General features: G+C 46.0%; 1 protein-coding gene across 13 annotated transcripts in view; it reads left to right on the forward strand.

Annotated features, from left to right (window-relative positions):
* The window catches only part of LOC143956163 (uncharacterized), a 309,704-nt gene that overhangs the window by 116,520 nt on the left and 166,938 nt on the right, over positions 1-26,246 (forward strand). For 11 of the 13 annotated variants that reach the window (XM_077466294.1, XM_077466280.1, XM_077466307.1 and 8 more), the window contains 2 exons: positions 13,961-14,052; positions 14,145-14,357. In XM_077466294.1, coding sequence (XP_077322420.1) covers positions 13,961-14,052; positions 14,145-14,357 — 305 coding nt within the window. Of the gene's footprint in view, positions 1-7,274; positions 7,356-13,264; positions 13,385-13,511; positions 13,647-13,732; positions 13,845-13,960; positions 14,053-14,144; positions 14,358-26,246 lie in introns of those variants that run through there. The other 2 variants (XM_077466283.1, XM_077466282.1) reach the window with 2 other exon arrangements.

A 26,246-nucleotide genomic window follows, 5' to 3' on the forward strand; every position in this document is an offset into this window, starting at 1 on the left:
CATCCCTTTACTAGATGTGCACAACGCGGCAAGGGTGGAAAGGGGGAGCTTGCAGGAAAAAGGGAAGATGCCGGTGAGCATAACAAGGATGCACCCGTTTCTAGGTAGGTATCCACGGAGGGAGGCGGCGGAGCTGCTGGTTTCGGGATTCGTCGAGGGATTTCGGATTCTGTGTAGACTGGCACAACCACCACCTCCTGCAGATAATTTGAAGTCAGCGTTGGCCCATCCAGAGGTGGTGTCTGCGACGTTAGCGAAGGAGGTGGAGTTGGGATGCATGGCTGGTCCTTTTTCTTCCCCGCCGCTGGATAGGTTGGTAGTTTCCCCTTTGGGGGTGGTTCCCAAGAAGGAACCCAACAAGTTTAGATTAATTCATCATCTGTCCTATCCCAAAGGGGGTTCGGTGAACGAGTTCATAGATGCGGATCTATGTTCAGTTTCTTACACTTCCTTCGACGCGGCGGTGCGTTGGGCGGGGAGCTTTATTGTCGGATATTGAAAACGGATATTGAATCCGCGTTTAGATTGTTGCCGGTGCATCCGGACAGTTTTCGTTTGTTGGGTTGCAAGTGGCAGGGGTCATACTTTGTGGATCAGTGTTTGCCCATGGGGTGCTCCATTTCTTGTTCTTTGTTTGAAACTTTTAGTTCTTTCTTCGAGTGGGTGGTCCGGGAAGTGGCTGGGCTTCAGTCGGTCATCCACTACTTAGATGATTTCTTGTGTATTGGGCCGGCCGAATCTAAGCAGTGTAGGATTTTGTTTGGCGACTGTGCAGCACATGGCGGAACGCTTTGGCATTCCGCTTGCAGCGGAGAAGACGGAAGGCCCAGTGACGGCCTTGTGTTTCCTCGGGATTTTGATTGATACCGTGGCCATGGAATGCCGCCTCCCTGAGGACAAGTTGACCGACTTGCGGGCGGCGGTGGTGGCGGCGCGGGGTGCTGGTAAGTTGACGCTGCGACGGCTTCAGTCGCTTCTGGGGAAGCTCAACTTTGCTTGTAGAATCATGCCGATGGGCAGGGTTTTTAACCGCCGGCTGGCGGCAGCTACAGCGGGGGTTTCAGCGCCAGGGCATCACATTCGCTTGACGCGGGAGCATAAGGCTGATCTGGGGGTTTGGGAATCCTTTTTGGATTCTTATAAACGGCAGGTCTATGTGGATGTCGGAAGCATTGTCCAGTTTTGACTTGGAGCTGTTCACGGATGCAGCGGGATCTGCTGGTTATGGGGCGTATTTTGGGGGCCAGTGGAGTGCGGGCCCGTAGCCGTTGGAATGGCGTGAGGCGGCATTTACTCGGAATTTGGCCCTTCTGGAACTATTTCCGATTGTGCTAGCGGTGGAGCTTTGGGGGTCACAGTTTTGTAACAAAACAGTCCGTTTTAATTGTGATAATATGGCGGTGGTGCAGGCGATTAATAGTGTGTCGGCGTCCTCGCCACCCGTGGTACGTTTGTTGAGGCATCTGGTGTTGGCATGTTTGCGATGCAATGCTTTTGTTTATGCTGTTCATGTCCCGGGGTGCACTAATTCATTGGCCGATGCTCTTTCTCGGTTTCAGTGGGACAAGTTTCGTTTGTTGGCGCCGGGAGCGGCGCAATCGGGAGTTCCTTGTCCGGCGTGGCTGTGGCGGATTGCCTTGGAGTGACTGTGGCGCTGATTCGACGGTCGGTGAGTGAGGCGACCTGGTCCACATATTCCAGAGCCTGGGAAGAGTGGTTTGGTATGGTTCGGACTTTGGGTGATGTGGTTGGAGTCGGGGACAAGGTATTCTTGGTGTTGTATTTTATCAGGCGGAATGTAGAAATGGGAGTTTCAGTGTCGTCATTGAACAGTAAGTTAGCGGGGTTGGCGTTCTTGTTTAAGTTGATGGGTCGCAAGGATTGCACTAAGGATTTTTTGGTGCGGCAAGCGGTTAAGGGATACCGCCGGGGCCGTCGATCGGCGGATTGTCGCCGCCCGGTGTCTTTTGAGTTGTTGGGAGCGTTGTTTCGGGTGCTGCCCGGAGAGTGTTTGTCGGAATATGAGGTCCTGCTGTTTCAGACGGCTTTTTCCTTGGCATTTTTTGGGGGGCTGCGTATCGGGGAATTGGTTGCGTCATTGAAAAGGGGGTTGATGGATTGCAGTATGCCGATGTGCATTTCAGTGGGGTTTCAGTGTTTTTTTGGATCCGGAGGTCCAAGACTGACCAGGTCGGGCGGGGGGCGAGGGTGGAGTTATTTGGTGTGGACGGGTCTCCGGTTTGCCCGGTACATGTGGTGGCTCGTTTCCTGGAGTCTCGCCCAGCTGGGTCAGGACCCCTTCTGTTGCATGCGGATGGTTTGGCATTGTCTAGGTATCAGTTTACGGCAGTGTTCAGAAAATGTCTGGGGTTATTGGGGTTTTGCCCTTCAGACTTTGCGTCCCACTCCTTTCGGATTGGGGCAGCTACTGAGGCAGCCCGCTGGGGGTTAAGCGAGGGGGTATTGCGACGCATAGGCAGGAGGGAATCAATGCGTTTCTGCCTGTATGTTCGTCCGCAGTTGCTTTGAGTGGATATTTGTAGGGTTAGTCGGGGTATGTATGTTGTCCTGTTTTTCCCCTCGTTATGGTAAAAGGGGGAGGATGGTTTGGGCACCTTTAATACTGGGGATGTGGTGTGTTGTTTTTTTCTTTTCAGACAGGGGCTCCTGCCTTATTTGGATAATGGGACACTCGTATGTCCACTGGGGAGCGAGAAGAGCAGACGTACGGCCTGACGGACGTCAACTGGGCATTCCCCGGGAAGAGGCTGTGGTTCGGTGGATCGGTAGGCCCGGCCTGCTGTGGAGCCGAATTGTTCCGGATTTTGAACATTATGCTAGGCTGGACAGGCCCCCCCATGTTTTGGTGCTTCATGCTGGGGGGAATGATTTGGGGCTGAGGTCCATGCGGGAGCTCATCCGGGACATTAAATTAGATTTTTTGCGGCTGCGCATGGATTACCCAGACTTGCTCATAGTCTGGTCTGACATGGTAGCACGCATGCAATGGAGGTGGGCCAGGTCTGTGGTGGGCATCAATAGGTCCCGGGTCAAAATTAATCGGGAGGTGGCCAGATTCTTGAGGAGGAATGGGGGTTTAGCAGTGAGACACCATGAGCTGGAGGAGGAGCCCTGGAGATATTTGCGAGGGGATGGTGTGCATTTGACCGATGTGGGAATCGACATGGGGTCTCTGGGTTTGGAGGAGGGTGTGCAGAGGGCCCTGAGGGTGTGGAGGGCCTCTCAAACCTAAGGTGTCAGGTTTGAGTGGCGGTGGCGGGGTGCAAGGTACTTGTGAAGGTCATATGGGCACCTAAAGGGCATGGTTTAGGGACCCGTCTGAGGGCGGCTCCCAGTTGGTATATGGGTACCTGCTAGTTGTCTCTGAGTCGGAGGCTTTAGCGACTTGAGGCCTGAGAAGTGGCTAGCAGGTAGTCATGTGTTATGCCTATTGAACCTTGTGCCCCATGGTGGTGATAAAACGGAAAAGAGATATATAGATATATAGGTAAAAAGGTTATTACGTTATTTATGTTAATTATAAAAGTTATATTTTGGTTAATAAAAATAAGATTGGCTGTTGTGGCCAATTCAATCCACCCCGTGTTGTGTGATCATTGGAGGGTGGGATGGGCTATTGGTAACGGGTGCAGCCATAGTTAATACCATAGTCATGTGAACAAACATCTAACTATTGCAATTCTTGCCTGATAACTGCTGCCTGTGGGCATCACAATAGATACCAGCTGCCAGCCAAGCAATGGATTGATAAATGCAGGTCAAGGGTTCAGCGGTGGGAGTCTCCGGAGTCCAGCAGCCAAGGGCGGATAATGCACACAGGTGGCACAGTGCTGTGGTGGTGGGAATCCTGAGCTCCTAACTCCAAACCAGCTCCTCCAGCCATTGTGCACTGCAGCGGCAGGCCGGGGTTTGGCCTCCTGCCGGCTCCAGTGATGCAGTGCCAAGACACGCTGTGACGCCGTCCATTCAAAAATGGCGCTATGACACCACTTACTCACTGCGCAGCCATATTTTTTTACGAGCAGCCCGAAAATGGGATAAAATTTACGGGCTGCCCATAAAGTAACGGGCGGTTGGCAACACTGTTATTCACTCACACTGTGCAGTAGGTGGTGATCTCTCTTCTACTGAGCAGAAGACAGGAAGTGATGTCACATGCAGACAGGAAGTTCAAAGTTGTGAGGAAGTAGAGAGGAGACATTGGTGGAAGTGGCAGCAGAGGAGGTAATAAGATATTGTGTTATATTTACACCCAGTAACCCCCGTCATGTCCGTCCTCTTCCTCCATAGTCACTGTGATGTCTTTTATCCCAAAATATGGCGCAAAGCCCAGAAGTGATTACATACCACCAAAAGAAAGCTCTATTTGTGTGAAGAAAATTGTAACAATTTCACATGGTTTCAGTGTAGCATGACCGTGCAATTGTCATTCAAAGTGCGACAGCACTGAAAGCTGAAAAATGGCCTGGGCAGAAAGGGGGTGTGAGGCCTCATTCACTCGAGGTGGAACCGCTCAACCGAGTCCGCCAACTCAGCAGGAGATCTCTCTGTTGATCTCTACTGAGCCAGTGGATGAAAGGTCCGTCTCCGTTCCTTGAGCGGGGAGGGGCCTATCAGAGCGCCGCCGATTCCTATGGAGGGATCAGATGAAAACGGTCAGCATGTCCGTCCGATCCGATCTGCCCAGATGGATGGCGAACGTATCACAATACGTCTGATTTTAGCGGATCGGATGGCAGACAGGTGTTGGCGGGCACATCTCCACTGACATCCGTCTCCCTATAGGAGTCAATGGATGGTCCGCTCGGATCCGCCTGAAAAATGGACAGGCGGATCCGAACGGGCTTGCCGTGTGAAAGGGGCCTAAGTGCCATGAATTGAGGTGGTTAACCACTTCTCGACCGGCTCCAGTACATATGCGGCGGCAGGATGGCACTCCTGTGCAAATCACCGTATATGTACGGCTTCTCCATCAAGAGCCATAGCAGACGTGCGCGCGCTGCACGGCGCGGGGACCCAATGCAAGTGGCCAGTGGACGCAATCGCCACTTTGCCTCCCTGTAATTGCGGGCACGAGAGCCAGAACAGGTATTTTTGTGTGTAAACACACAAAGCCCTGTTCTGACAGGGGAGAAGAAACGGATCGTCTGTTCCTACTAATTAGGAACAACGATTTGGCTCCTCCTCTAGTCAGTCACATCCCCTCCCAGTTAGAAACACACACTGAGGGAACACATTTGACCTCTTGATCGCCCCCTAGTGTTAACCCCTTGCCTGCCAGTGACATTTACACAGTAATCAGTGCATTTTTATAGTATTGATCGCCGTGTAAATGTCAATGGTCCCTCAAAAGTGTCCAATCTGTCAATGTCACTGTCGCAGTTCCATTAAAAATTGCAGATTGCGGCCATTACTAGCACACAAAAAATCAACAAAAATGCCATCGGGGGCTGAAGTGGTTAAAGCGCAAGTGACGGAAATGTAACTGTGCTCTCACCCAAACTGCAAAACCTTCCAATGGCTTGAGTCCTAACTGATCACATGTGCAGCATCATGGCAACTGAAAATTAAACAGAGGTCAAGGTGGCAGTGTCCTTGGCTGAAAAAGAAAGGAGGGTTTACTTCCACTTTAATTACAGTGCAACAAATGGGAGCCTTACAGACCCATAAACACGCAATGCAAGGGAGGAAAAAATATTGTATAGTGAGGAAAAACACGGCGTTTAAGCAATTAACACACACTATAATACCAAGAGTATTGGGGCGCCTGCCTTTACACGCACATGAACTTTAATGGCATCCCAGTCTTAGTCCGTAGGGTTCAATATTGTGTTGACCCACCCTTTGCAGCTATAACAGCTTCAACTCTTCCAGGAAGGCTGTCCACAAGGTTTAGGAGTGTGTCTATGGGAATGTTTAACCATTCTTCCAGAAGTGCATTTGTGAAGTCAGGCACTGATGTTGGATGAAAAGGCCTGACTCACGGTCTCTGGTGTAATTCATCCCAAAGGTGTTCTATCGGGTTGAGGTCAGGGCCAGTCAAGTTCCTCCACCCCAAACTCGCTCATCCATGTCTTTATGGACCTTGCTTTGTGCACTGATCTAAGTAATTTGGTGGAGGGAGGATTGTGGTGTGGGGTTGTTTTTCAGGGGTGGGGCTTGGCCTCTTAGTTCCAGTGAAGAGAACTCTTAAGGCGTCATCATATCAAGACATTTTGGACAATTTCATGCTCCTAAGTTTGTGGGGACAGTTTGGAGATGGACCCTTCCTGTTCCAAAATGACTGCACACCAGTGCACAAAGCAAGGTCCATAAAGACATGGATGAGTGAGTTTGGGTTGGAGGAACCTGACTGGCCTGCACAGAGTTCTGTTCTCAACCCGATAGAACACCCTTGGGATGAATTAGAGCGGAGACTGTGAGCCAAGCCTTCTTGTCCAACATCAGTGCAACAGAAGAGTTGAAGCTGTTATAGCTGCAAAGGGTGGGCCAAGACTGGGGGGCCATTAATGTTCATGTGCGTGTAAAGGCAGGCGTCCCAATACTTTTATTACTATAGTAGTGTACCTAAATTTTCTGTGCTTTTACCTGCATTATTTTTTTTTTAAGATGGTTACTAAGGATGACCTCAGGTGTGTTCGCAAACTCCACGCGCTCGTGCCGCCAGAAAGCTGACACTCTGCAGTGCTAATTACAGGAAGTGAGACATTTCCCGATCTGTGCGGCCACGGATCAGGAAATGTCTTACTGCCTGTGATTAGCACTGCTGAGTCTCAGCTTCCTGTCGGGCGTGGGCGCGTGGAGTTTGCGAACACACCTGAGCTCATCCTTAATGGTTACAGAATCTGGTGGTTCTTATTTTTATTTTTTTTAACCACTGCAGTGTTATCTTATAATATTCACATACTGAAAACTGACATGCCTCCCCGTTAATGACATTACTGTCAAGGTGGAGATCTTTTCTTTTTTTTAATCCATACATTTTTTATTTTATCAAAAGAGAACATAACAATTAAGATTCTTGCAAATGGTACATATCATTGTAATAAAAAACATTGTAAAGGGAGATCTTTTCAAATTATATCGAGTGGAACAAAAAGACAATTCATGGTGGGACAGGGAGCAGGTGATTGTACAGATACAGGAAGTGACATCACAATCTGTAGAGGAAGTTATGTCATGTGTAGACAGGAAGTGACATACAGTCAGGAAGTGAGGTACTTTATGAACCGGAAGTGATGTCAGTGACTAACCAGGAAGTTCCTGGTGAGAGGTGAGTTGGGAAGAAGTAGAGAGGAGACATTACAGGAACTGGCAGCAGAGAAGGTAATAAGGTATAATTTTATATTATTTTTTATTATTATTCAGGATTTATGTAGTGCCAACAGTTTGCGCAGTGCATTACAATATTTACACTCAGTAACCCCCCCCATCATGTCCTTCCTCTTCCTCCATAGTCACTGTTATGTCTTATCTCCAACAGTAGTTGATACATATGGATTTTATTACAAAGAGTAGAGAAATATAACCTAAATATAATAATAATGTAGCACTACCTCCCCCAGGAGCCACTTATTACACAGACAGTACTCACTTTTTTTACTGACAGCCAGGTGCATAGGGTTGCCACCTTCAAGTCAAACCCGAACACTTTAGCGGCGCACAGCATTTTTTTGTTGTTGTATAAACTATACATAAATTGTGCTATTAAATAACATTTCCAATCATATGAGGTTAATAACAAGAGTCCCCCTTTACATCAGAGTCCACAGAGTTCCCCTTTTACATCTGAATCTGCAGAGTTCCCTTTCACTGTAAGGGGGGACTCTGCAGACTCTGATGTAAGGGAGAACTCTGGGGACTCTGACGTAAGGGACCCTCTGGGAACCCTGATTTCAGGGGAAAACACTGAGAACTCTGATGTACGGAGAGGACTCTGATGTAAGGGGGAACACTGCAACCTTTGGTGTAAAGGGGAACTCTGATGTAAGGGGTGCTCTGAGAATCCTGATTTGCCTTAGTATACTCAGATGCAGGACAGAGAAGGTTGGAGACTTCAGTCACAGGCAGGGATGGATGGTGAGCTCACTCACCCTTTGGCAATCAGTACCTCTCATCCAGATGTATCTGAGGCTGCTGGACTTCAAATTTACAAACCACACCTCCTTTTTCTGAGGCACAGCGCCAGGGATTGGGATGTGGGCAGACACAGAGGGGCGGGAGGAAGAGATGCAGATCGATCCCTCTCTCCTCTCCCATCTGTGTATTTAGGGGGATGGGTTGTTAGTGCTGGCTTTGGGCAGCATAAAAGAGAGTGTAAGGGCCCATACACACGATCTGACTTTTTGACAACAAACCTGCAAATTAGCTGTTTTAAGGCAACATCTGACCGTGTGTACGCTCCATCGGACAAACTTTTTTGGTTTTCATCGGACTTTTGTTGGCTGTGCGAACGGACAAACTTTTTGACAACATAAGTCTGATGGAGCAAATTCCGTCTGTACAGAAAACCATCGGACTTTACAAACACGCATGCTCAGAACCAATGCAAAAGATCAGACAACGATACAGAAGTTGACCAAAGGTGGCGGTAAAGCGCAGAAAAACCACGTGATTTTGTGAAAGTTGGCTGAAAATGTCCGATCGTGTGTATGCAATAAAAGTTCACGGCCGACGCCCTTTGTACGAAAGTCCACAGGAAAGTTTGTATAAAGTCCGACTGTGTGTATGAGGCTTTACAGACACTCTCAGCTTAGAAAACTGCAGCCAGCAGCCCTGCTGGGAAGCCATAGTCCAGACTGAATAGTGTGTCCGGGTTACAGGTAATCTGAAACCCGGAAGCATGATTCCAAGATCGAACTGTCTGGGTGAATCCCGGACAGGTGGCAACCCTACAGGTGCAAGGTATTTCCTACACACACACACACACTCTTAGGCTCGATGTAGTCACAGACCAGTCTAGGGGGGGTGTTTTTGTAGGTTTCTTTTGAAGGAACTTGGATAGGGTCGGGTGTTTTAGTAGGATGCTCTGGAATAAAACTATACACAATCTGAGGACACTAGCTGATCGAGAATGGAGTGGTAGGTGAAGTCGATTGCTGAGAGCAGATGACAGACGACTTCTGTGACGCAATGTAGAAATCAATAGTGTGAGTCTCTTGTAGTGAAGGACGGGTAGACAAAGCTCTTTAGGTACAAGCCAGTTACGGCAGACTGCTCCGCAGTCTAAAAGAAGTAGAACTGAGCAAAATCCCACGCAGTAATCGCAATTGGGCAATCACTAGCCAGCAATCCCTTTTTGTTGGACCCTGACTGTACCAACACACAGGGGTAGCCATAAAGAACTGGCCCCTAGATCATTGGTCTGTACTCACTGGAGCTGCAAACAGATCCTCTCAGGAACAGCTCCCCCTCAGTCAGCTCTTCAGAAGCATCGGGGTCTCCCCTTTACTTTAGCTTCAGGCCCTCAGGTTGACCACCTGAGGCCACATGGCAGTAGGTGTCAGGAGTGGCAAGCCTGCCTCACCCCTGGCTGGTGCACTCCACCATCTGGGCAGAGAAGGACCCAGAGATCACATGTCCTCTGAATAGAGGGCAGCAGCAAAAGGGGTCGCTGGTTCGAATCCCGACCATGACATTACCTGCCAGGAGTTTGCATGTTCTACCTGTGCCTGCGTTTCCTCCGCGTACTCCGGTTTCCTCCCACAATCCAAAGACATGCAGGTAGGTTATATGGATCCTAAATTGGCCCCAGTATGTGTATTCTAGGGCTGCAACTAATGATTACTTTCATAATCGATTAGTTGGCCGATTATTGTTTTGATTAATCGGTTAATAACCTTAAAAAAATTGTGGTGTATAATTTAGTTAATATGTAAAGTTTAAAAAAAAAGCTGTTTATTCTTAAATCTCTCTATGCAGTGGTAAATATAAATAACCAACTTTATGGTTAGGGAGCAAAATATCGAATCCACTCAGAGAATAACAGACTGAAGAGATATACTGTATATACGATTATAGGAGATATACTGTATATATTATTAGAGGAGATATATACTATTAGAGGAGATGTATACTTTATATACTAATAGAGGAGATATATACTATTAGAAGAGATATACTGTATGTACTATTAGAAGAGATTTACTGTATATACTATTAGAAGAGATATACTGTATATACTATTAAAGGGTGAATCTGGTAAATATCAGACTCAGATCACTTTTTTTTAATTTAAAAAACAATGGCTTCTTTAAAAAAAAAAAAAAATTTTAAGAACGTTTGTTTGATTTTCTAATCGTTAGTGGGGTCAAATTATCATTCATTTTCAACCACAGTGACAGGAAAATTTGGAAACAATCGAAAACTTCTTGGTGAAAGGAATTTTCAGACAGTGTATGTGGTTTTTGTTCAGAAATGACATTCATTTTAAAAACAGAATGTTAAAAACAAGTGAAAATTTCAAACAGCATTTTTTCATTCAGCGAATGTACAAAGATTTTTCGTCCAAGAATTCTCACCTGAAAATCGATCCGTGTGGCCAGCATAAGGCTCAGTACACACCTGTGCAGTTTGCTTTTGATCTGTTTTTGCAGTGCACTTTGATTTTTGCGCATGTGATTTTGCTGCGATTTGCATTTTAGCTTTTTTTTTTTTTTGGACAATTTGTTGTTGGGCAGATAAAAAAAAAACACAAATTGCTGCAAAAAACGCATTGTATGCGTTTCTGCAGCTTCTCCATTGAAGTACATTGAACCAAAAAGCACAGTATGGCGTTAAAAAAAAAAAGTCCCTGACGCTTTCCAAATACGCAGCGGCTGAAAAAAGCACATATGTGAACGTGTCCCATGGGAAAACATGTAAATGAACTGTAGTGGGTTTCTGTAAAAAGCGCCAACACATAGATGTGAACCAGGCCTAACACAATTTGTAACATAATGGGGTTTAAAAAAATAAATAAAAAATTAGCCCTTTATAGTACAAAAAAAGCAAAAAACTACTGTAAGGGGTTCTTTTTATTTTTTTACTGTAGAACTGTGAAATTAAAGAGTTTCAGTAGGGATTATTTGCTCTTTTTGTACTATAAAGGGCTCATTTTAGTTTTTTTTAACCCCATTATGTTACTGACCGATGACTCGATTATGAACATAGTAATCGATTCATTTCATAATCGATTAGTTGTCAATTAATCGATTCGTTGTTTCAGCCCTAGTGTATTTATGTTTGTAAGTTGGGGGTTAGATTGTAAGCTCCTTGAGGGCAGGGACTGATGTGAATGTACAATGTATATGTAAAGTGCAGTGTAAATTGACAGCGCTATATACTGTAAGTACCTGAAATAAATAAAATATATTGGCCAATCCCAGCATGCTCACAGGCGCCTCGCCTGTAATTGGCAGAGACTGCTACATACTTGTGCTGCCTATTTGCCTAACTCGCACCTATGTTCTAGAAAGCTCTACTAGTTTCTAGAAGGTAGGAGGAGTCTAAGCAAACTCAACAGCACCAGAGCACAGGAGCAGACCCGACTAATACATTGCAGCATTCTGTGAAGCAGACCTGCTGAAAAATAGATTTGCCTCTAGCCCCACCGTTAGGCCGAAGCGCAAATTACACAAATCAAACTATTCACATCCTAGAACCTATAAAAGGAGGGTGCTACTATAATGATACATTTTATTTATAAGTGCATTTCAGAACACCCAAGGTCACCTTACAAGGATAAAAACAAAGCAACAAAAAAGTAAATAAAATGCAGTACATTACACCAGGGCTCAAAATTTCAAGTCCAGAGCTACTAGCCAGGCCTTAAGAGTTACTCGCCACCAGTTGCCCCACCCAATCCCGTCCCTAATCACACCCTTTTAAATTATCTCATGAAATGACACTTAAATGTTTTATGCAGACTTAAAGTTGTTGTTAATATTTATATTTGTGACTTATCAGTGCAGCCTCACCTGTGCCCACTATTGCACCCTCAGCTCACCTGTGCCCACTATTGCATCCTCAGCTCACCTGTGCCCACTATTGCATCCTCAGCTCACCTGTGCCCGCTATTGCATCCTCAGCTCACCTGTGCCCGCTATTGCACCCTCACCTGTGCCCGCTATTGCACCCTCACCTGTGCCCACTATTGCACCCTCACCTGTGCCCACTATTGCACCCTCAGCTCACCTGTGCCCACTGCTGCACCCTCAGCCTCACCTGTGCCCACCATTGCAGCCTCACCTGTGCCCACCATTGCAGCCTCACCTGTGCCCACCATTGCAGTCTCAGCTCACCTGTGCCCATAATTGCAGCCTCACCTGTGCCCACCACCGCAGCTCCACTGCAGCCTCACCTGTGCCCACCACCGCAGCCCCACTGCAGCCTCACCTGTGCCCACCACTACTGCAGCCTCACCTGGGCCCACCACTGCAGCCTCACCTGTGCCCACCATTGCAGTCTCAGCTCACCTGTTCCCATAATTGCAGCCTGACCTGTGCCCACCACCGCAGCCCCACTGCAGCCTCACCTGTGCCCACCACTACTGCAGCCTCACCTGTGCCCACCACTACTGCAGCCTCACCTGTGCCCACCACTACTGCAGCCTCACCTGTGCCCACCACTGCAGCCTCAACTCACCTGTGCCGGCCACTGCAGCCTCAGCTCACCTGTGCCGACCATTGCAGCCTCAACTCACCTGTGAAGAGGATCATCGCGGGGAAGAGAGATTGCAGGAAGAGGAGAGCCGCCGGAGTACAGAGTGGGATAACCCGCTGTTACAGCTTACATTAGAATTGCCTCTGCTCGTGGTTACACACATCCCTCCGGACCCCACACCTGTGATACAAAACACATCCCAGCTTTGGACTGGCATTCTGTCTAACACAGGCGCAGCTCAGGATGCAGCTCTGTGTGTAACCACAAGCAGACGGCAATTGTAATGTAAGCTTTAACAGCGGGCTATCCCGCTCTGTACTCCGGAGTCTCTCCTCCCTCTTCCCGGGGTGATCGCTGGGAGAACAGCCAGAGACCATTTTCTATGCGAGCAGGCAAGTTGAAAATTGATGGGCTGCATTACATAACCATTAACCGCTTGCCGACCAGCCGCCGCAGTTATACTCGGCTGTGCAATTTCACCTTACCGGTACGGTACACACTCCATTTCAGGGCAACCTCCCTCACTTTTGGACGGAAGGTTTACAATGAATCTCTACTTGTCTGAGTTCTAATGATCCACCGCTTTATTATTTGTCTACAGCGATCAGAGTCTTGTATGGATCACATGATCTCGTCAATGAGGATGGAGGAGGACCCGAGTCACATGACTGAGAGAATATTAGAACTTACCCTGGAGATCATCTACCTGCTGACCGGAGAGGTGAGGAGGATTCTGGGAGGTCACATGACATCACTCTTATCTCTATTAATAAAACACAGACCTGACCGGAGAGGTGAGGAGGATTCTGGGAGGTCAAATGATATTTATTGTTGCTCTTTCAATGCAGAGTTTTCCTCTGGTGAAGCCTGGTATCTGTTTAACCATCACAGTGCCTTCACATCACTCCCTCAAACCCAAGAGAAACAATGACAAGAAGATTGTGGGCATCGCCAACAAGATTATTGAACTACTCACAGGAGAGGTGAGCGGTGCCGGGAATTCTGGGTCATTATCCAGTAACAGACAAGGGATGTGTCTGGATGGTGACTGTATCATTGTGTGTGTCAGGTTCCTATAAGGTGTCAGGATGTCATGGCCTCTGTGAAGGAACATTTAGAAGGACACAAGGATCTCTACAAGGATGTCATGATGGACAATCAGCCGTCCCTCACATCACCGGGTAAGAGGAGACTTTATTGTAAAGGAGAGAGCAGTACGGAGGCTCCACCTAGATCCCCCATCATCTGATAAACACATAGAAACAATGTATTCAGTCAGTGTGTGTGTTTCCTACAGATGGATCCAGTAATGGGAACCCACCAGAGAGATGTCCCCGTCCTCTGTATTCCCGGGATTCCACACAGGAAGATCACACCATCTCACATAAGGTTACTTGGAACAATAATAAACAATAGCATTCATTTAGACTTGTTTGATAGCTATATTGTTACAGCTAATCCCATTTATATTGAATATTCAGGGTATAAACCAGAATGATTATAATAATGCTGTTAAAGAAGAGATAAAGGAGGAGGCGGTTGATGTGATGGAGTTTTCAGAAGGACACAAAGACCTCTTCAAGGACATCATGATGGAGACATTCAGTGATACAAGCCGACCAGAGAGATGTCCATGTCCTCTGTATTCCCGGGATTCCACACAGGAAGATCTCACCATCCCTCACCATCATCAGGTAGGTGGACTTGGTGTATAGAACACAGAAGTGATTCTGAAATTTGTAAGGTGATATTCTTTTCTGTGGGTCTTGGATTCAGTCACATGACATCATGGGTCCTTGTCCTCCTCGTGTTCCTCCAATGGGGGTCACGTTCTGAATGATGTGGTGTTGGTCTTTGCTTCTGTGATTCCAAGCCAGTGATAATGCGCCCCTAGAAGTTGGATCCCTGCCCCCCCCTGCGGATTCGCAGATAATAGCCATGTGATCTGTTCTGAAATAGACAGAACAGTAGACCTGATTTTCTGAAGGTCCATAACACCTACAGATGTTGTCCCTTCCCCAATCTGTAATTGGATAGTTATAGCCCAAACCCGGGGGAAACTTAAAGATGGTCCCTGGCAGTGGGGCTGTGCCTGAACTGAAAGGGTTAAGTGTTTGCTTATATCTATGGGACATGGGAAAAGAAGCTCTACTTACCTGATACACAGTCCATAGCTCTGCACTGGACGTGATGACGCCGAGGGACAGTTCCATCACTTGTGAGGGGAGGTGCCATCTGCCAGGGTGGCGGAGGAAGGTTAGTAAAAGCGCTTCTCCTCTCCCCTAGACTAAATGAGCTGTTATCTCTTGTAGTGCAGCCCCACTGCAAGGGACCATCTTTAACTTTCTTGGAGTTGGGAATTTAAGGAGAAGCAGCAAACCGATGGGGTCATCTCTATTTCACTCTGCTTTCCCTCCTGTCAGCATGTACCTCGTTAGCCCTGCAGCAGAGCTTATTGGCTCCTTGTTCTGCTTCTCCCTCTCCCAGTCTGAGCTCTGCTGTACAAGGACTGCAAGAGCCCTTTACCAGGTACTTACACTGTTTACAATATTAAAAAAAATGCATTTAATAACCGCAGAGCTGCACTGAGCTTTGTCTGTAATATCTGCCTGAAGTTTATAGATGTTTTCTATATTTTGGGGTTTAGGATGAAGAACAGATTAATATAAAAGTTGAAGTTAAAGAGGAAGAAGTGGAGACGTATGTGGGGGGTGATCAGCCATCCATGGAGGAGGTTGCGATGATTATAAAGAGTGAACAGGATGAAATGTCTCTACTGATCAATACACGTAAGTATAGGCACTATGGAGGAAATGGGTCACAGTCTCATTATACTTCTTAGTATAAGAGGCCCCTTTCACACTGGGGTGTTTTCCAGGCATTTTTCAGGCGCTTTAGCGCCAAAAAAAAAGCGCCTGTAAAGTGCTTGAAAGAGGCCGCAACTGCAATCCCAATGTAAAAGCCAGGGTGCTTTCACACTGAGGCGCTGCGCTGGCAGGGCGTCAAAATAAGTCCTGCAAGCAGCTTCTTTGCAGCGCTTTTGGAGCGGTGAATACACTGCTCCTAAAGTGCCCCTTCCCATTGAAATCAATGGGAAGCGCCTGAAAAGCACCAGAAAAGTGCTTTTGGCAGCAGCATTTTGTGGGTGTTTTTAACCCTTCATTTGGCCACTAGCAGGGGTTAAAAGCACCCCAATAGCGCTCGAAAAACGCTGGTAAAGCGCTGCTAGTTTAAGCAGCGCTTTACGAGCGTTTTTCAGGTGCTGACATTGTGAAAGGCTCTTAAAGCACTTGGGCTTTCACATTGGGATTGCAGATGAGGCTTCTTTCAATCGCTTCACAGACGCTTTTTTTTAACGCTAAAGCGCCTGAAAAACACCTGAAAAACGCCCCAGTGTGAAAGAGGTCTAAGAGTTGGGGCTTAACCACCTCCCACCCGCTGTATAGGGAAATGACGGTGGGCAGGATCCCCTCTCGCTCTGGGGCGACGTCATATGTCGTTGTCCTAGTGTCTGCTCATCAGTGCTGCCCATCATTGCCCATCTGTGTCACCTATCAGTGACCATCGGTGCCTATCACTGGCTATTAGTGCCCATTAGTACCACCTATCATTGCCTATCAGTGCCACCTCTTAATGCCCATCGGTGCTACATATAGGTGCCTATCATTGCCCGTCAGTGCCACCTATCAGTGCCTATTGGTGCCCATCAGATCAGTGCCTGCTATTAGTGCCCATCAGTGCGGCAAATTAGTGCCTCCTCATCAGCGCCCATCAGCAAAGGATAAAAATGACTTATTTACTAGATTTACTGACAGGAACATAGAAAAACCCTTTTTTTTTCAAAACTTTTGGTCTTTTTTTCATATAAAAAAAAAGAAAAAACCCAGTGGTGATTAAATACCACTAAAAGAGAGCAATATTTGTGAGGGAAAGAATTATAAAAGTGTTATATGAGTACAGCGTTGCATGACCGCGCAATTGTCATTCAAAGTATGACAGCGTTGAAAGCTGAAAATTGGCCTGGGCAGGAAGGACAAATGTAAGAAATATGTCAGTGGCATGTATTGAAGGGGTTAAAAAAATGTTAGATAATTTATTAAATCTGTACATCATCCAAGTCCGCATACTCACAGTATACCCCGGCCCTGGTCATACATACAACAAGGGGTTCACTATTTTACTCCCCTCTATGTACTTAGAGCGTTGCCTCAGGTTGGAGATCTCTATATCAATTGTTTGTCCATACAATAAAGATTTGAAACTTTTGTATGAAAATAAACTCATACATGGAACCTTTTTACTGCCAGTGACGTATTTCTTACGTTTGTGGCAATGAAGGTTTTACATACCCTCCCGGTGGCTTTCTAATGAAAGTAATCAGGCAGATGTACGGTCCGGTTTCTGGTGATAGTTTCCCTGGCCACAAGGGGCGATCTGCAACTCCATCAGCTTCAATGGAAGGCAGGTGAGACATCAGGGGTCTAAAAGATCCCTGATTTCTCAAAAAAAAAAAACAGAACCTATCTTGAAAATATTATATCTCACAGTGGACTTTGTTATATAGTTACACCCAAGCGCTTAAAACCCTCCCAAAAAATGTTTAGCCCCAGGCCACATACATGAACGTAAATGTTGCTTTTGATGCATGTTGTATTCTGCCATGTACGCCATAGTGTGAGCAATAATTCCTGGGCCATTATTTATGGTTTACTCTAAACTGAAGACCTGTGAGGGCTTTTAAAGTATCGCCAATGGGAAAATAAAGGTACCAAAGTTTATTGCTGTTTTGTGGCCTAACACCAGTTAAGCTTTGGGGACAATTTATACAAGGAACATTATGTTCCCAAGAAATAAAGTGGAAGTACTATACTCCATATAGAAATGAGAAGATACTGTACACCATATGAAAAGTCCATCTCCATTCCTCAATATAACGTCATGTTCCCAACAAATGAGGAGGAGATACTGTACACCATATGAAAGGTCCATCTCCATTCCTCCATATAACGTCATGTTCCCAACAAATGAGGAGGAGATACTGTACACCATATGAAAGGTCCATTTCCATTCCTCAATATAACGTCATGTTCCCAACAAATGAGGAGGAGATACTGTACACCATATGAAAGGTCCATCTCCATTCCTCAATATAACGTCATGTTCCCAACAAATGAGGAGGAGATACTGTACACCATATGAAAGGTCCATCTCCATTCCTCAATATAACGTCATGTTCCCAACAAATGAGGAGGAGATACTGTACACCATATGAAAGGTCCATTTCCATTCCTCAATATAACGTCATGTTCCCAACAAATGAGGAGGAGATACTGTACACCATATGAAAGGTCCATCTCTGTTCCTCAAAATAACGTCATGTTCCCAACATGGGGAAGAAGGGCAAAAGCTAAAATCTCTAGTTATTTGTGAAATACTGACATTTAAACCTTGTTTTCCAACAGATGGATGTGATGTCCGGAATTCCTCGGAGAGACGTCTTCTATTATCTGCTGATTGTAAGTCAGAAGATAATGTCATCACACAGGATCCTCCAGGAGGAAATCCAAATACACAAAATATACATCACAGACCTTCCTGTCCGGAGACATCAATGGATCCCTCTGATCAGGGGGAATCTTCTCATCAATCACATACTATGATTGGAAATATCCATGTAAGATCTCACACTGCAGATCCATCAACAGATCCTTCTAATCCCGAGGAATCTTCCTCACCCCATGAAGGAGCTCACCGAGCTCAGAATCTATTCTCATGTCCAGAGTGCGGGAGATGTTTCACTCAGAAAGGACCACTTGTTTTGCACCAGAGAATTCACATGGATGAGCGTCCTTATTCATGTACAGAGTGTGGGAAATCTTTCATTGGCAAAGGAGACCTTGGTAAACACCAAAGAATTCACACAGGTGAGCGTCCCTATTCTTGTTCAGAATGTGGGAAATCTTTCACTTTGAAAGAAAACCTTACAAAGCACCAGAGAAGTCACACGGGAGAGCGTCCCTATTCATGTTTAGAGTGCGGGAAATCTTTCAACAAGAAAGATAATCTTTCTAGACACCAGAAAAGTCACACATGTGAACGTCCTTTTTCATATTCAGAGTGCGGAAAATCTTTCACTTTGAAAGGAAACCTTGCAAAGCACCAGAGAAGTCACACAGGTAAGCATCCCTGTTCAGAGTGCGGGAAATCGTTTATTCAAAAAAGCGCCCTTGTTGAACACCAGAGAATTCATACAGGTGAGCGTCCTTATTCATGTTCTGACTGTGGGAAGTCTTTCACTCGGAAGGGAAACCTTGTTGCACACCAGAGAATTCACACAGGGGAGCATCCCTATTCATGTTCAGAGTGCGGGAAATCTTTCACTCATCAAGGAGACCTTGTTAGACACCAGAGAATTCACAAGGGTGAGCGTCCTTATTCATGTTCTCAGTGCGGAAAATCATTCACGCAGAACGGAAACTTAGTTGAACACGTGAGAATTCACACGGGTGAGCGTCCTTATTCATGTACTGTGTGCGGGAAATCTTTCATCCAGAGAGGAGCCCTTGTTACACATCAGAGAAGACACACCGCACAACGTGACTGCAGGAAATAATTAGAAATCGGAGGGAAGGAAACTTCTTATTCTTTTGACAAATGTACGATGGTTGTTACTGGTTGAATTGTTTCATCCAACTGTTTCCTTTATAGGAAGAAACTATTTATTTTATAAAGGGGGCATCCTGGGAAACATTATTATAAATTTGTAGGAGTTTTGATGGAGTCTTTTCTTGGCTTCTTGTATTTTTTGGAGGCTCCAATGATGAGATGTTCCTGCTACAGTTTCTGCCCCCACTTTTCGGGATCCCTGTTCCCCTTTTTTCATATTGCATATTTTGAAATAAAAATACAGCACAGAGAGTGGTAGCCCCTCATAATAAGTTACAAGGGTACACAAAGATCCAAGCACACCAGGGAACGAACATGAGCTTCAGAATGTCCGAAAGAAGACAGGTAGGCCCACATGGTGTTCAATGGACATCACAGAACACTGGGGCCATAGAGAAAATATTTTTAGTTTTTAGGGGAATGATTTGATAATTATATACCCATAAGATTCAAATTATAGTAATACAGTCCTCATATGAACCAATACTGAGCTATAGTTGGCGCCATGTATATTGTTCAATATGTGAATACAAAACTGGGAATTTTGACACCAAGTGTGTAACAAAGGTAGGAAACACATTACTATTAATGGAGCAACAAAGGAGCAATTGTGACAATGCAAGGACAATTGTGAGAACATGGCAAGAAGTGAGCAATGGTAGCATTACATAGGCAATAAAATTGCAGTTACAAAAACTGGAGCCTGGTCTGCCTGTTCTTTTTTGTGTTCTGCTGAGAAGTGTGTATATGGATCTGTTCCACTGGATTCAGAAAGAATCATTGTAAAATAAAGGGACAGCATCCAATCAGAATTGCCAACCTTATATTGGTGGTAAGTGAAAGACCTTACACAAGGGATCAGTGCAGATCATTGCTTTTCATTGGAAACAATGGGAGAGCTGTCAGATAATGTAGTAAGGATGGTGGAGGGGAGCTTTAGGAGAATGTAGTAAGGATGGTGGGAGGAGAGCTGTCGGAGAATGTAGTGTGGATGGTGGGAGGAGAGCTGTCGGAGAATGTAGTGTGGACGGTGGAGGAGATCTGTCGGAGAATGTAGTGTGGATGGTGGAGGAGAGCTGTCGGAGAATGTAGTGTGGATGGTGGGAAGAAATCTGTCGGAGAATGTAGTGTGGATGGTGGAGGAGAGCTGTCGGCATATGTAGTGTGGATGGTGGAGGAGAGCTGTCGGCGAATGTAGTGTGGATGGTGGAGGAGATCTGTCGGAGAATGTAGTGTGGATGGTGGGAGGAGAGCTGTCGGCGAATGTAGTGTGGATGGTGGAGGAGAGCTGTCGGAGAATGTAGTGTGGATGGTTGTGGCCAATATTCACCTGAGAACACACTCTGGATCAAGTTAAGAAGTTTTCTTTATTTGACTCGTACGAGGAGACAAGTTACAGCAAAAGGACAGAGATTTGCCAATTGGTTCTGACTGCTTGCCACCTATGCAATAGGGCTGCATAGACAAACCCTGTTAGACACCTATCTGAACAGATAATTTCCCACTGGTTCTGACCTCTATGACCCGTGCACTAGGGCAGCATACATAGAGTTCATATCAGGGCTGGCTTAGCCCTTCCTCCTCTGGGCTGGCCGCTCATCTGTCAGCTAATTGCCAGCTCTATAATCTTTCCACAGTTACCAGCTGTTCCCAATGATGCTCGTCTGACCTAGCTATTTAAAGCCTTCCTGCTCACTTTTTCATTTGCCTTCGCGTTGGTCACATCACAGGGAACCTCCTGGCTGGCCTGCTGACATCCCACCTGGCTTCTTATCCTGCTTGCGGTTGCTCTCCTTGGAACCATGACTACCGGCCCGGCTGATTACCCAATCTGGTTAATGAACTTTGGACTGGCTGACTACCCGATCTGGCTACAGGACTCTGACTATGCTTGACTACGCTCTTTTCTATTTAACTTTTACCCGTCCAGGAAACACCCAAATCTTGAGGTCCTGTCATGGACAGACCTTAGGTGGCGTTGCTTCGTCCCCAGTTATCCAGAAGGATAAGCACCTGGTTTTGGTCACCCTTTCTTGGGCTGAGTCGTCCATCGAGATACAGGCTCTAATCGACTCTGGGGCTGCAGGCCTGTTCATTGATGCTGCTTTTGTTTTGCAGCACTCGATTCTGCTGAAGCTGCGTGACACTCCACTCGCCATTGAGGCTCTTGACGGGAGACCTTTACAGCCTGCCCATGCGACTCATGAGATGGTTCCGTTGTCTATGGCCATAGGGGCTCTTCACCATGAGATATAGCAAAGGACAGGACACATACCCCCCAGGGTTCAAAGAGCGCTGCTCACCCCGGTATGCATAGGAAAAAACGAAGGACAACTCCCCCAGGTGGGGTTTTTTGGCAGCAAACACAAAGAGATAGGATAAATAACCTCTACAGATATAAAGTTTTTTTCTTATCTTAATAAATTATTATAACATAATAGTTAAAACATGAGCTCCAGTGGGAATTGTATAATAAAAATGCTGATGCGTTTCAACCCTCGCTGGGGTCTTCTTCAGAGAAAAATGGCCCATCCACTGTATCCACAAAGATAACGGATTCAGTTATTGTTCCCACATGGAAGGTTTTTTTGTTTAAAAGAAAAAGCCCCTTGATTGCAGGCTCTGGGTCCTGAGGCACTCCACAGGTATCACAAACCGGGGACAGGATGGCACCCACCAGCACAGCTTACAAGAGGTCACACGTTGTGCAACCCCACCCTCCTACCAAACTGGAGAGAGAGAGGGGAAAACACCCACCTAAACTGCAGGTGAAGGTATGCAGTACCTACTGCAGAAATTCAGATTTTAGTAAACAGTTATGTGGATTTGCTTTGTGTGTATATATATGTGTATGCACCACTGTCAGGGTCCCACCAGGTGGGTCATCACATTAAATGATCCCACGTGGTTGATCACCGTAGGGGGTATATAACCCTACGTGTGAGTATCACCGCTTATGCCTGATTAATATGGTCACCCCAATTGTGTATATGTCAACACAGGGGATCCCATATAGCGGAGGAAGTGCCACCAATGGTGATAGAGCTACCCAAAGGCCAAAGTGAAAAACATTGTAAAAGTGAAAACGTGACAAAAAAAAACACACAAACAAACATGCAAAACTGTGAATATCAATGAAAGTGGTAAAAGGGGAGACTATTCAATAATATCGCCCCAATGATTAGGTGCACGTAGTGAGAGAAGTGATGGAGGGAAGCAAAGCGTACCCGGCATCCCGTCATTTGCGTCGTAAACACGCAACGTTCCTCCGTAACTTGCACACCCTGGGCCCCGCGCACGCGCAGTGGTGGAAAAATGTTCCAAGAACGCCGCCGGCAGGGGGGGAAAAAAGGATCCCAAGCCTAGGCAGCGGGACCAGCCCGCATGCCCATGGCCAGGGACACAAGGAGGAGCCAGAGAGCTGTTGGCAATCATTTTAGCCCTGAAAGAATGGAGACATCTCCTTGAAGGTACCACTGTGCCCGTTCTTATTCTTACTGACCATAAGAATCTTACATTCTTCTCTGAAGCTAAGCGACTCTCTCCCAGAAGGGCGATGGGATCTTTTCTTGTCATGCTTTAAATACATTGTCTTATTCTTTCCCGGTACTAAGAATGTAAGGGCTGATGCCTTGTCACGACAATTTTCCTCCACTTCCAAGTCGGTTCTGGTTCCTATGATTCCTCCTGATCGTATCTTGGCTACGGTTCGCACCAGTCTTCTCCTTTTGGGTGACAAAATTCTTGCTGCTCAGGTCCATGCTCCTCCTGATAAACCTTGTGACCGCTGCTTTGTCCCAGAGAGTCTCCGTACTGCAGTGCTCCAGACTTACCATTCTCCCAAGGCAGCTGGCCATCCTGGGAAGAATCAACTCATTTGGGCCATCTCCCAACAATTCTGGTGGCCTAGTCTACGGGCTGATGTTACTGCTTTCGTAGCTGCCTGTCCCGTGTGTGCTCAGAGTAAGACTTCACGACACCTTCCAGTGGGCCTCCTACAACCCATACCCAATGGAGAGAGGCCCTGGATTCACCTGTCTATGGATTTCATTGTGGAATTGCCCAACTCCCAAGGCAACACTGTTATCCTTATGGTGGTTGACCGGTTCTCAAAGATGTGTCATTGTATTCCACTTAAGAAGTTGCCCACCTCTAAGGAACTGGCTTCCATTTTTGCTCGGGAGATCTTTCGCTTACATGGGCTACCTGAGGTGATTGTCTCAGATAGGGGCAGTCAGTTTGTCTCCTGGTTCTGGTGAGCCTTTTGTGCACAGTTGGGAATCCAGCTTGCGTTCTCTTCTGCGTATCACCCGCAGTCTAATGGGGCTGCAGAACGAGCCAATCAGTCCTTGGAGCAATTCCTATGTTGCTATATTTCTGACCATCCTAACAACTGGTCTGACCTATTACCTTGGGCAGAGTTTGCTCACAACAGTGCCTTGAATTCTGCCTTACGATTGTCTCCATTTGATAGGTACAGACTCCATGCTGACCGCAGACACCTGCCTGCGCCTTCCTACCAGGTTGGGGATATCGTCTGGCTGTCATCTTGCAACCTCCAGCTTCGTGTTCCCTCACTGAAGTTTGCCCCTCGGTTTATTGGGCCGTTCCGTATCCTTCGCAGGATTAACCCAGTAGCTTACGCATTGGACCTTCCTCCTAGTATGCGCATTTTTAATTAGTTTCATGTCTCCTTATTGAAACCGTTGGTCCGTAACCGATTTACCACCTCGGTGCCACGTCCTCACCCTATTCTGGTTGAGAACCATGAGGAGTATGAGGTACAATCCATTGTTGACCCCCGTAGGTTCCGTGGGCGCATACAGTACCTGGTGCATTGGAAGGGGTACCATCCGGAGGAACACTCCTGGGGTTCATCCTCTGACGTACATGCCCCTGTTCTCCACGTTCCATAGACATTTTCCCCTCAAGCGCGGTGGCCCTCTGAGGGAGAGGGGTCATTGAGGGGGGGTACTGTCAGGGCTGGCTTAGCCCTTCCTCCTCTGGGCTGGCCACTCATCTGTCAGCTAATTGCCAGGTCTCTTCTCTTTCCACAGTTACCAGTTGTTCCCAATGATGCTCGTCTGACCTGCCTATTTAAAGCCTTCCTGCTCACTTTTTCATTTGCCTTCGCGTTGAAACAAACAGCAGGAGATGGTTCCCTGTGAGGTGACCAAGACTGGCTTGCTGACATCCCACCTGACTTCTTATCCTAGATTGGGGGTTGCTATGAATAGATCTGGCGCTATACCTATATGTGGAAGTATGTCTCCAGGGACTTAATGGTGTAATAAATTAAAAGTGTTACATCAACCTAATGTGTAAGTGACAATGTGCAATGTGCTGTTCTAGTATGAAATATATAGAAGTAAAAATTGGAAGATGTAAAAATAGAGATATTTGCCACAATAGATATTTGCCAGCGTGCTGGCTATAAAATGAAATTATGTGCAATTAGTGATCACTTCTTAATGTCTAAAAACATATAAATACCCAAACATGTACGGTGCTAGTGCTAGTTCTACTTAATATATTAGTGACAAATATGAAATGTAAACACAGAATTAACCAAACTATAAAGTTTAAAGTGCACAAATGTGACGGTAAAATATATGCATGCAATAGTAAAATCCACAGTAATGTGTGATAGATGTCAGTACATCAAGTGGGACATGCCAAAAATTGGGAGTGAAAAAAGGGTAAGAATAAAAATAAAAATGTATATTTATCCAAAAAATATAAAAATATATAAAAATATAAAAGAGGTAAAAATGTAAAAAAGAGCAAGAAGTCTTTGGTGCAGTGCAATTAGTGGGATTTTTTCCGTGGATAAAAGGAGGGGATGTGATGGATCCAAATCTATTCTTCATGCATTGTGGACACTTCTAGGTTGTACTCTCACCAGAAAAATAACCCCATCCGGGGAGGATCAGCCTTCACAGTATGAGCTACTGTGTCGCTCTCTGGCTTGCTTCTGGTGGGCTGCTGAGGATCCCTCGTTATTTCCAGGTGGAGTGTGCCACAGTATGTATATATTAAAAGAGAGGACCATCCATAGTGTGATACCGTATAAATCAATTTATTAAACAAATACTTAAAACTACTCACAATTTTAGGTATAGGTAATGGCATAAAAGGTTGCTGTATAAGAAGTAAGGAAGCTGCTGCGAGCGTTCCGTTCGGCTTCCACGCCGTCTGTGTTGAAAGTGTGTGTTCGATAAGCCACGCCCTACGCGTTTCGTCACTGGGACGTCATCTGGAGCTCCAGATGACGTCCCAGTGACGAAACGCGTAGGGCGTGGCTTATCGAACACACACTTTCAACACAGACGGCGTGGAAGCCGAACGGAACGCTCGCAGCAGCTTCCTTACTTCTTATACAGCAACCTTTTATGCCATTACCTATACCTAAAATTGTGAGTAGTTTTAAGTATTTGTTTAATAAATTGATTTATACGGTATCACACTATGGATGGTCCTCTCTTTTAATATATACATACTGTGGCACACTCCACCTGGAAATAACGAGGGATCTCCAGCAGCCCACCAGAAGCAAGCCAGAGAGCGACACAGTAGCTCATACTGTGAAGGCTGATCCTCCCCGGATGGGGTTATTTTTCTGGTGAGAGTACAACCTAGAAGTGTCCACAATGCATGAAGAATAGATTTGGATCCATCACATCCCCTCCTTTTATCCACGGAAAAAATCCCACTAATTGCACTGCACCAAAGACTTCTTGCTCTTTTTTACATTTTTACCTCTTTTATATTTTTATATATTTTTTTATTTTTTGGATAAATATACATTTTTATTTTTATTCTTACCCTTTTTTCACTCCCAATTTTTGGCATGTCCCACTTGATGTACTGACATCTATCACACATTACTGTGGATTTTACTATTGCATGCATATATT

Source organism: Lithobates pipiens, unplaced genomic scaffold (genome assembly GCF_037356315.1).
Source record: "Lithobates pipiens isolate NorthernLeopardFrog02 unplaced genomic scaffold, aLitPip1_a1.2 Scaffold_35, whole genome shotgun sequence".
NCBI lineage: Eukaryota > Metazoa > Chordata > Amphibia > Anura > Ranidae > Lithobates > Lithobates pipiens.